Source organism: Curcuma longa, chromosome 10 (assembly GCF_044706935.1).
Source record: "Curcuma longa cultivar G26 ecotype Majalengka, Jawa Barat chromosome 10, ITB_CL_G26_1.1, whole genome shotgun sequence".
Classification (NCBI taxonomy): domain Eukaryota; kingdom Viridiplantae; phylum Streptophyta; class Magnoliopsida; order Zingiberales; family Zingiberaceae; genus Curcuma; species Curcuma longa.
In genome coordinates, this window is record NC_133870.1 from 10,785,739 (window position 1) to 10,798,467 (window position 12,729).

At 33.7% G+C, this 12,729-nt stretch overlaps 2 protein-coding genes across 3 annotated transcripts in view; one reads left to right on the top strand and one right to left on the bottom strand.

Annotated features, from left to right (window-relative positions):
- Positions 1-3,341: 3,341 nt before the first annotated feature.
- The window catches only part of LOC141835748 (BEACH domain-containing protein C2), a gene marked incomplete at its 5' end in the record, with an annotated part of 115,612 nt that continues 106,224 nt past the window's right edge, over positions 3,342-12,729 (top strand). For both annotated transcript variants that reach the window (XM_074723125.1, XM_074723124.1), the window contains 1 exon segment: positions 3,342-3,476. In XM_074723125.1, the coding sequence (XP_074579226.1) occupies positions 3,342-3,476 (135 nt within the window).
- LOC141836002 (uncharacterized) overlaps positions 4,564-12,729 on the bottom strand; it is a 15,868-nt gene continuing 7,702 nt past the window's right edge. Inside the window, exons 2-5 of the mRNA XM_074723417.1 lie at positions 11,735-11,799; positions 5,210-5,770; positions 5,047-5,096; positions 4,564-4,620 (exon numbers count right to left, since the gene is read on the bottom strand). Of these exons, the coding sequence (XP_074579518.1) occupies positions 4,564-4,620; positions 5,047-5,096; positions 5,210-5,770; positions 11,735-11,799 (733 nt within the window). The remainder of the gene's footprint in view (positions 4,621-5,046; positions 5,097-5,209; positions 5,771-11,734; positions 11,800-12,729) is intronic.

Below are 12,729 nucleotides of genomic sequence, written 5' to 3' on the forward strand. Positions count from 1 at the left end.
TTCTCACAAAGACCTACTTTTGTGTTATCTGAATTTTTACTCTCTATGCCCATTTTTTTATAGTTTCCCAAAGCGACCTGCATTTCATGTTCCACCTTACGCATTTAGTGGCCACAACTATCCCAGCAGTGTTTTATATAGTGTGCAATTGGACCCTATACAACGAATTGTAGAAGAAGAAAGGATAAAAATATAAATGGCTTAGAAGCATGTATCACCTTCCTAAGGCAAAAATGCCACTACAATATAATCAAGCTTATTAAAATTCTCTCAAGAAGATGAAAATTTTGAATGAATGATAATATCGACTGAAGTCATATGAAAAAATTCTAAAATTTGAAAAGTCACCATGGGCAAAAGACAATTTTTCAAATGAGCACAACTCTTAAAGAGTTCACACTCTTAATCAAGCAAATATAATTTTTGTTTACATTTGTCAATTTCATGAATGTATGGTTAATTTTTTTCCTTTTGCTTCTACGAGATACACAGTGAAAAAAAATCTCTTTAAAGTTGAAGAATACAAATTATTAGAAAAGATACAATAACAACCAAGCCTTATCCCACTAGGTGGGGTTGGCTATATAAAACCTTCTACGCCATCGAACTTTATACCCTACTATATCATCATGTATACTTAAATAAATTTTATCTTGTTTTATTATTGTTAACCAAGTCATTTTTGGTCTTCCTCTTTCTCTTTGACATGCGTATTTGTTATAATTTCACATCGCCTAACTGGAATTTTTATTAGTCGTTTAAGTACATGTCCGGACCATATTAAACGCGTCTCTCGGAACTTTTCTTCAATAGATGCAATTTCGACTTTTTTTTTAATGTTCTCATTTCAAATTTTGTCCGTCGTCTTATATCCACACATCTATCTTAACATCCTCATCTTTGTCACTCTCATCTTCTGCTCATATGCTCGAGTCATAACCTAACATTTAGTATCATATAACATAACAGATCTAATCGCCGTTTTGTATAACTTCCCTTTAAATTTTAGAAATACTTTACGATCACATAAAACACACGACACTATTCTCCATTTCAACCATCTTACTTATATTATATGTAAGTCATTTTTATCAATCCTCCATTGTTTTGTTACCTAAAACTCTTAGTTTCAGACAACTCATCATCTCATATTTTAACAATTATCTCATTATGTCTAATATTGCTAAACTTAAATTCCATATATTTTGTCTTTACTTTACTAAGTCTAAAACCTTTCACTTATAGTGTTTTCCGCAGTTTAACATTTACTCTATCACGTATCTCATCTATCAAAATAATATCATCTGCAAACAACATGCATCACGGTACTATGTCTTGAAAGTGTCTAGTGAGTTCGTCTACGATTAATGTAAAAAAGGTAGGGATTTAGAGCTGATCATTGATATAACCCCTATCTTTATTGAAAATACTTTAGTTAATCCGTCTGAAGTCTTCATGTCGTTACATCCTCATACATATCCTTAATTAGTTTTCTTATATAAGGAAACTAGAGTACTTATCCTCAATTGACTAGACATTTTTTCATTTTAAATATCATGTTAAATAACTTTTTAACATCTATTGGAATATTATTTGGTCTAACAACTTTTTAAGTCATTCAATACCCATTTAAAACCTGTTCTACTTCTGAAATTTGAATTCTATGATAAAAATTTAAATTTCTACTCTTATTTGACTTACATAAATTACCTAAGTTAAGAATTACACAAAATTCAGATAACTCATATAGTGCCGATGTCAGCACCACAACCTCCTCATGATCTCCTCCACTGGTGGTACCCAAAGCACTTCTCTGCAACACCACCAAGACTACAATCTCAAAGAATCATGTCGAAGAATTATGACGAAGAATCACGATGGGAACAAGACAATGATTCTTCCTCCAAGCATTAATTGAAGCCCTAATTTTGCTTTCGGGTTGAATGACCGTAATGTGAGGCGACAAAAGGGAGATGCTAAGGTTTCATTTGTGTTGTTTTAGCACCGGAGAACACCTCCAAGTAAACCTCCTATGCCTCTGCTTTCTCCTTGTCATAGGAGTGACTGATGTTAGTCGAAATGGCATGTTATTATCTTGTTCTTACAAAGTCCAAATCTCCAACATAGAATAAGATTATGAACCTTGACTACAACCAATATATCATCTTGGCTCTACTAGTATGACTACAATGTTTGTCAACAGGCTATGCGATTGCATAATGGAATGCAGGGCTTCACATGTGTCAGTTATGCAGTGGAATGTAATGCCATCAGATTAGATAATATATGGTTGCATATTACCTGAAGTTTCAACTGGCTTATCTAAACAAACTAGTCTAACTGTTTCAAGCCAAATTAACATATTTAACAAAGTATGAAAAGGCTACATGCAAAGGAATCAACTAAAAGATGACAAATTGATTGGGGATGAATGATTTAGTTAATGTTGAATTCAGATCTAAATAATTAATAAAGTAATAAGGGATGACCATGTCTCCAAAAGGTGAGACACGTGAATGGAAAGGCTGGTTTACAGCAAGATCACACTTAGAGAGTATTGAGATAGACTTAAAAAATTTCTTGCTTTTCATATTGGTTATTATTTTCACATAGATACATATTTTCACAATTTCACTTTCTTCATTATAAGAGTATATGTAAAATTAATGATTATGGATTGTTTAGTATCTAATTTATAGTTCTCGTATATATAAATGCTTTATTTATCTTTTATTTATTTTCAAATGAGAGGACCGAATATACACCACTCTATGATCACATTGTGGCCACCTGACCTCATGCTATCTACCTATGTTTTTTGAAATCTTTATGCTGCCTTGAGCCATTGCACCAGTAAAACTAATTCGGATTGAAAAATAAAAGAAAAACTGCAATGTCCTTTCTTGTATGCATTGCTAAATATCTAGTGATTTTATCTAGAAATTGGTTTTAAATTGATGCATATAAATCAAAAATAGAAAACTGTTGCATGGAAGTTCATTTAAATTGTCAGATATACTGAATACTGATTGTTTACTGCAAGGATTGTTTGGTCAAATACCGTGATTGTATTTTTCTTAAGCTTGCTTCTTTTATTATAATGCACCATATATAAAATATATATATACTGAAATCAGTTCTTGGTTCCTTCCTGCTTCCCTAGTTTGTGATCTATGAAAAATTACAAAGGTTTAAGAATAACTGAATAGACATCTGTCCTTCATCAAGTAACTGCCGATTGCTAGAGGTTTCTTTTGATACATTCTAAAAATTAATCTGGTTGCAGTGTTTTGTTCTCTTTGACATCATTTACTGAACCAAAGTATGTGTTTGCTATCTAGATAAATGTTTCAACTGCTGATGATGGACTTAATTTGTATGATTATGGTCATCGCTTTGAGCATATGCAACTTTTGTTGATCCTTCTTAGATCACTTCCATATGCATCCAGAGCATTCCAGGTTCGAGCGATTCAGGTAGTACACTCAAAAGTTCTGAATTGTTATTTCATTTTATATTATTGGTTGCATCTAAGATGCACTTTTTGCTTGACATATTTACTTAGTTTGGTTTCTTTTATATACTTATTCTATTATTTTAGTTTTTATTACAACTGTCTATAGCATCATTGTTAGGTTCTTCTCTTACTGTAATTTTTTTTTGTCTTGACAATGAGGTGTCCCCATAGTATATTGAAAACCCTAAAATATTGGTCTATTCTTTAGTTATGATTGCTCAAACTTGGTCTATTTTTTAGTATGAATATTCTTATACTTAGTGCAGGTAGATATATATCACATTGGAAGAGTTTCCTGTGAACTTACACTATTTGACACTTCTACACATTGGATCACGTCATTTACCCTTTGTATTTAAATTATCTATCATTTAATCTACATGCATTCTTCACGCTCCAACTGAGCTCTTCTATTTATTGAGACATCCTTGTGCAGGCTATGTGACTATTCCCTGGAAACCCTAAACAATGCTCAGAGCATGAACATCATCCACATTCATAAATGATTGTTGCACAAGCACAATAACAATAGTAACACTGTGAAAATGGTAAATGTATCAACATCTACAATGAAGCATCTCTCATAATTATGTATAAAATAACAAGCGAGCAGCAAAACAATGAGAAGCCGAAGTGTTGTGCAAAATTTTAAGCTCAATAGTAATGCCTCAAAGCAACAACAATAATAGTTTTCCAAAGGACTTACTTATGGCCAATCAGGGGATGATAACAAGCTAAGGATTATCAATAACTCTAATAGGAGGCCCTCAGATTATATAACAAAGAATAAGAAAACGAATTAATAAATGAAAAAAGTCATAGTATAAAACTCTCTATCATTGGGTGGATCATCTTAATCAGCCTAAAGGCCACCTTGGCAAAACCAATAAATTTTCTGTCATATTTCTAGTCATATGATATCCTGTTAGGTATCATGTAATAATTACAGCCTACAACATCTCTAACTTCATATAATGACACGTTTGGTATTCAGAAATATCCTGACCTCCACACACCTTATACCCTTGAAGTCAAATTATTCCTTTTTAGGCATGAGAGTCCTTAATCACCATGGTTCTCCTAATATCCTTGAAGTCATATTCCTAGTTAAGTATAAGAAGCTCTAATCACCATGGTTCTCATTATATCCTTGAAGTCACATGATGCTTTGGTTGGGCATTGACTATCTGAACCATCAGGGTGCGTTTGGTTGGGGGTCATCTGTGATTACCTTGGTTATGTGATTACCAAGTAATCACATAACCAAGGTTATAGGGAATAAAACATAACCTAATGTTGTTTGGTTGAATCCTAAGTAATGAGACAAAACCTTGTTTGTTTGAAGGTTTTAATATATTACTTACTTTGACATTTACTATATTATCCCTAGTTCAATTATAATCATTTTTTACAACTAAATTAATTTGATATTTAATTATTTTTAAAATTAAATTAAATTATTAATTATAATATTAATAATATAATATATATATTATAATTAAATTATTTGTAGAACTTATATGATTTACGTTTTTAATTACAATCATTGCGTGCCTCTGCGCCAACACCCCTGTTTTCGCTCCTGTCCAGCACATAATTAAACTTGAGTCAAACAACTAAAATTGATAGATTTAGATCAAAATTTTCAATGAAAAAAGGGTAATTTTATCTTGTTTACGCCATGACTGGTGCTTACCGGAACGTCGATGATGTCGCCGATGGCGAAGATGTTGTTGAAGCCCTTGAGTCGTAGGTGCTCGTCCACCATGAGCTGCTCGTACTTGTCCAAGCAGTCTTTCACCACCGACTCCTTGAGCCACGCCGAGCCCAGCGGCCTTCTCATGCAGAGGTAGTGCACGTCGGCGGCGATCGCCTCTCCAACCGACGTGATGTAGACCTCTTTGTCCTCCTGCAACGTGTCCAAATCGATGGTCTGCTCCAAGAGCACGTCCACATTCTTGGATCGCAACCATTCCAGTGCCTTGCTGTCGACCTTAGAGCCTATGAACCCCAGCAGCCTTGGTCCGCTGTGGACCAGCGTCACCTTCTTCTCCGGGTAGGAGGCCGCGATGTCGGAGGCGAGCTCGACGCCGCTCGGCCCGCCACCGATGATGAGAACGGAGCTCGAGTTCTTCATCTTAGCGTGGGCCTCTCTGAACTTGTCGATTCGTTCCCTACGACTCTGTGGCCAGGAGACGGAGTGGCCGGTGGCGATGACGAGGTAGTCGTAGGGGAACTGGCCACCGTCGCTAGGTTTCGCTCGCGCAGGGATGAGAGTCGGGTTTCGAATCGCCGCCGCCGCTAGGTTTCGCTCGCGTAGGAGAGTCGGGTTTCGAAGGGTTTCGCCGCCGCTAGGTTTCGCTCGCGCAGGAGAGTCGGGTTTCGCAGGGATGAGGGTTACGTTTCGCGGGGTAATAAGGTAAAGAAAATTTACTTAACCCCGGAATCAAGAAAAACCTAAGTTTTTCTTGGTTTTCTGATTCCGGGTTGGATACCCTTTTTGCTGACGTATGCTGACGTGTCAGGCATAAAATATTACCTGGGAATCATTGATTACCTAAACCAAACAAAGTTTTTGTTGATAACTTTGGATGGATAACCAAGGTAATCACAGATTACCCCCAACCAAACGCACCCTCAATGTGTACCATAATATCCTTGAAGTCACATGATACCTTAGTAAACATCATTGGCCCGAAGGCTTGAGCTATTATGCACCTTGTCATCACCATGGTTCTCCTAATATCCTTGAAGTCAAATTATTCCTAGTTAGGTATAAGAAGCTCTAATCACCATGGTTCTCACTATATCCTTGAAGTCACATGGTGCTTTGGTTGGCCATTCACTATCTGAACCATCAATGTGTACCATATTATCCTTGAAGTCACATGATACCTCAGTAAACATCATTGGTCTGAAGGCTCAAGCTATTATGCATCTTGTCATCAATGCTTGTAAGGCACTATATAATCATCTGCCAAAAACCATTAGGCAAGTCCATGGTGCATGCAACACACTTTTCATACCCTAGTCAAACACTGATCACGTATGACAAGTACATAATAATCTACACTGTCATTATGATTCCTCTATGATTAGGTATGTCTACTTTATATGACATTGCTAATATAGGTACAATTCAATATTATAATGTTATTGCCTAATTATGCATCATCAAGATAATAATGATATTTTTATTAATGCATCGGGAAACGAGAATGGTAACTCATTAACATACTATTAGTAAAAAAAAAATATGGGTGCATGATAATAAAATAAACATACAACCATGGTTGTTTAAATGCTATTGTCTCTCTCTCTCTCTCTCTTGTCTAAAATTTTCTTGTCGCTTTTTGAGATGGTTGATTTTTTTTTGGTAAAGGTAGAATCAACATATGCCAATACCAATTTAACTTGGGCAATCAATATTGGTGGATTTTGAAATCTATGATTCCTTTGGAAGAATAGATTGACATTATTTTACCAAGTTATTGATTTATGATTTTGAGTGAAAAGTTAGAAATGTTATTATATTTATGCTCCATGGTGTTTTATATATAAGTTTAGTTGAGAGGAAAATTTGTATCTGTGTATATCAAAAGGAAATTTAATCCACATATTTATACACATTGGTAACTGACTAATCCCCATAAAGACTAGATAAAATAAAAGACATGGTAAACAAAACCTCTTGTTCGTAGTACTTGGTAATTAAACTTATTGTTTCTAACACTCCCTATCAACCTAGAGCATAAATATCTATTATACCTAGCTTGTTACATAGAGACAAACAATGTAGAAAGAGGTTTGATAAAATTACCAACTATTAGTAAGAAGTGTAGGATGTGTTGATCTTCTTAGACATTATTGCATCAAGAATGAAGTAACAATCAATTTCAATATGTTTTGTCCGCTGATGGAACATCGGATTGTTGACTGCGATGTAGATAATCTGCTTTATTGTCGCAAAGCACATTCATTATTTCTGTAATATTAAAGTCAAGACATCATCTTGTACATGGTATGTGCTTTATATATATATTTTGGGCACTAGTTGGGCTATGACATTTTGTTTCTTGCTTTCCTAGTTACAAGGTGGTATCGACATGTGCAAAATCCTAAGGTGGATCTTCTGTCAACGTTTGATCAATAATAATCAATATCTTAGGAACACCAATATTTAGAGGTTCATGCTTTTTGTAGAGTAAACCTTTTTTCAAAGATTCTTTAATATATTTAATGGTTCTTAATATTTCTTCCTAATTATGCTTCGTGGTTGCTGTATAAACTGACTCTCTAGCCCAACTACAAATGATATATGTGATCTAATAACTATAAAAGTGTAAGAGATGACTTTTACTTGTTAATCTTTAATCACGAGAGAGATCTTTATAGTCATTATTCTTTAACCATAGATTATGTGATTATTGATGATTGAAGTTTTTGCTTGTTTGCAACCTAGCATGCAAGGTCTTGCAAGAGATCAGTTGTATATTTCCTCTAGGACAACAATGCTTCTTAAGAGTTGTAGGTAACTTCTAGTTTAAGGAAATAATGCAGTCATCTTAAACCTGCAATAACAAATTTTGCTTCATCATAATTTTTGACTTCCATCATACCCTACACATCACTTCGTGTATAATTTTGTCATCAACATAAACTGCTATAATTACATTAATTATGGTGTTATTTTGAAAAAAAATTGAATTATGCTTTGCTACACTTAAGACCAACTCTCATAAATTATTGAGAAAAATTCTTAAACCACATTTGAGAACTTTGTTTAAAATCATAGATCTCCATTTTTGACTACTGGTATCATGTTGGTATTTTGATGTACAACGTCGGTGATAAATTGAAGGTAGAAGGAGGAAAGAGACAAAAAATAAAAAGATAAGACGATTATATAATTAAGTCCAATGTTTGTTTTCCATTTGGAATGCAATGATTTTAACATTATTTTATATGGAGATAAACTAAAAAAATAAAAAATAACAATATTATCTCAATTTTAACATGCCAAGGGGTATTGATTGTTGATATGAGATGATATTTGTACATATTATTGACAAAACAAAATAAATCAACATTATCTCAATTTTAGCATGCAAAGGGTATCGAGTGATACCATGAGATGATACTCTTCAACATTATTGATACAACACGGGAGAGGTGTCGAGTAGCATTGAATTTCAACAATTTATTTGAACAATAAGTTTCGACGATACATTTCTACTGTTCTATCTGGTACGATATGAGATTTCAAATCATATTAGAAACATTATGGTTTCCGCAATTTCGGGTATATGTCGATTCTTACCTGCAACAATTCCATTGTGTTGAGTGTATGTGCATAAGTGGTTTGGTGAGTGACGCCTTGTGAAATATGAAAAATATTAGGACCTGATTGTACATATTCTTTGCATGTAAAATTTTGATAGAAGTGCAAAATCATTTTTTATTTTATATTAACTTTTTTAAGACAGAGCTTGAGAATAAGTTTTAAGCGAGGAAATCCATATTATACATGGGCAATCATCAACTAATTTTAAGAAATTATGATATTTATCAGAATTGAAAATTGTATTAAATCAGAAACTTATCTAAGATCATAACTTCTTTTTATAGATTCATAATGTGACTTATTCTTTATAAAACAATAAACTTTTCTAATAAAATCCTTAAAAACCTTAATAGACTTTTTTAAACGAGTTCATCCAAAAAACCTAAAAGACTATTATGAAAACTTTACAAATCATGTTTTCCCACACTTCCCTGTCAAGATGGTGAATAAATGTTTATTATTCCCAGTTTGGATATAATACTTTGAAATACAACTACTAAGTATATATGTAAGTTGTCCATGCGTAAATACTTAAGGGTACAAATCATCCCACTCTCTAATTTCACTTTGATGAAGTGCCTGTCAGTTTCAATGTACTTTGTTCAATCATGTTGTCCCAATTTTGAACTATGTTAATCACTCACTTATTATCACAATAGATTCTCATTAGACCATACCACTTGATCTTCAAGTCTTCTAAGGTAAATAGTTCACACATACCTTGAGTTATTGCTTGGAATTCTACTTGTGCACAAGACTGTACCACTACATCATGTTTTTGGCTCATCCATGTCATGAGGTTACAACTAAGAAAGGTGCTATATATGGTGGTTGACTTCTTGTCAACCATCGACCCAACATAATTATGACCATATTTGCCTCTAGCACCAAACTTCTGTTTCTTTTTAATAAAATACATTTTCCTTTCCTTTGTTGATGTTCCTTTGAGATATTGTAATACATAATACTCCATAACCTATAACCTGCTGCAGATAAGTTTTTTTGTGATATGCATAAATTGACTAATCATACTTACTGCATATGCTATGCCTATATATACTATGTTTGATCATGTATGAGACAAATAAATAAGTTTTTCTATTAGACATTGATACATTCCCTAATCTATTGCGATATCTTCCTATGTTATTTTAAGTGAGATTTGGGTCTACTTGAGTACTTGCTAGATTGTATGCTGTCTTAGCTGTTTCTTTAAGAAGATCTATAATATACTTCTACTGAGAGATAAAATTGCCTTGCTTAGAATGAGCCACCTCAATCTGAATGAGCCATCACAATCCTAAGAAAGTATTTCAACCTTCCTCATACTTTAATTTAAAACGCCTTCGTCAAACAATGACTTAGAAGCTGCTTCCTTATCATCATTTAATTTTATTATTATGTCATCAACATATAATATACCCTTCCTCGGGAGGCGGGAGCTTTGTGCACTGGGATGCCTTTTATCATCAACATACATTAAGAGTGCTATGACTCGTCTCCCGAATAATAATGTTTAATAAACAACATATGGTTCCCTTGGATTTGTCTATATCCAGTGGCAATCATAACTCTCGCAAATTTACCAAACCATGCTCGTGGTGATTGCTTAAATCCACATAAGGCTTTCTTCAACTTACAATATGAGCGCCTAAATTATTTCCATATCCTAAATATGAGCGCCCAAATTATTTCCATATCCTAGTGGGTCTTACGTATAAATTTTTTCCTCTAGTTCTCTGTGCAGAAAAGCCTTTTTGACATAAAACTATTGTAACTCCTAATTGTAATTAGTTGCCAGTGATAATAGAATTGTGACACTATTCATTTTTGCAATTGGAATAAAAGGTCTGTAGACAATGAATTGCATAGAATTAAGTATAGCCTTTGGCTACGAGCCTTAGATGACCAATAGATGATCTTTATAGATCCATCTTCTCTTTATTTCACTGTTTAAACCATTTACTCCTTGTTAGTTTCTTTTCTTCTAACTTTGATCTTCTCTAATGCTTGCATTTCTTTATTCATGGCTTGTTTTCATTTCATATTGGATAATGCCTTAGATGAGGTGGTAGGGATGACAATGGTGTTCCAGTCAACCAAGAAGATTTTATGTGGTGTGAGGAAATTTGCATGATGATATAAAGATCACTTTGTGCACTTTTTAGTTTATTTCTAAACACTAATAGGAAATGTTCTCGCCACTAATATGAGATTCAATTTCAACTTGTAATGAAAAATTAGAAATTGGATTCTTGGACTGGCATTAGTTCAGGGACACCCATCTTCATCTTCTTCTTCCAGTATGCCTTGTCAAGTTCCACATTTTTAATGATAGAGTTAAGATTTTCATGCACAGGAGGTGAGGTTTAGGTAGGATTTGACACAGATTCAGACATAAGATTTGCTATGGACTTGATATTGACATAGACATTGGAGATATTAATAGGTCAAGTAAGAAATCACCGTCCTTATCTTCTAGTATATAATTCTTCCCCTGAAGATAAGGTGTCATGCAGTAGAGGCTTGTTCATTGAGAATAATGTCCAACATATAGAACATTTTTGATAGAGGATGATAACACTTGCACCCTTTTTGAGTTGAGTAATAATAAGATTATTTGTAGTGTGTATGTTTAGATAGAATATTGATAGAATTTCCATTGGATTCTTGAAATCCAAGATTTTGGAAGGCAAAATTTATACGATAAACGACTGTAAGAACTTGTTCCATAAAAAGATTTAGGCAAATTATTTGGAATAAAAGGGCTCGGGTTGATGGTAAGAGATGACCATTTTTCCTTTTGGTAATTCTGTTTTGTTGTGGTGTATTGATACAAGATGATTAATGTACTATCCCTTCTTTTTTGAAATTAAGAACTTTGGACTTGGTTGAAATAATCCTACCATTATCTGTTCTAAACCTTTTGATATTGGCCCTACATTACTACATCAGATTTATGTTTACATAAACAAATCCAAGTAACATGATCTTTAATGAATGACACAAACCATTTTATCCAATAAAGATTAGTAGTAGGGACCCATATATCATTGTGGACCAGATAAATGGAAAAATAGCTTCTTTTATCACTTATTGGAAAAGAGATACGTTTATGTTTAGCAAGTTCACACATTTCACAATTGAAACTCCAACATTTATATTTTGGAATCAAGATTGAAATAAAATTTTAATTGTTCTAAATGATGAATGTACAAGATGGTGGTAGTGAAAGCAAATCTTATCATTATTTGACGAATAAAGTCTTAAAAAGATAGTAGAGTCCATCGGGTTCTTTAGCATGTCTACTCATCTTCCTCAAATCTTTGTCATGATATACATAATAACCATGATGAAAAATTACATTGCACATAAATCTCGGGTAAGCTTTTGGATAGAGATAAGATACGTGGATCTTCTAGGACATGAAGAACATTTCAAGGTTAATGATGAGGTTATTTTAACATCTCCTACACCTGTAGTACTCAAAGCACCATCGGTTGTGACTTTTTTCTTATTGTATGGAGAGTACATGAAAAAAATCGCTTGGTGAATGGGTCATATAATCGGTAGCTCCTGAATCCACCCACGATCCATGAGTTTAAAAAATTATATTTGAGGTATTTAATCTAATAACGGATGAAAACATACCTGAGTACACTAATGAACTAGCACTTGGAAGTTTGTTAAGGATACCAATAAGAGATCTCAGCCTATCGATTTCTTCTTGGTTGAGTCTACTCAACTCCTTTGTTGTTGCTTTATTTTGTTGTTTATTCGTCGTGTGTTTTTGACAATTGATCCTTTTTTGTTCTCCTTTATGTATAAACTCTTGGTTGGGTGGTTGCCTTGAAGCTTCCAACACCAT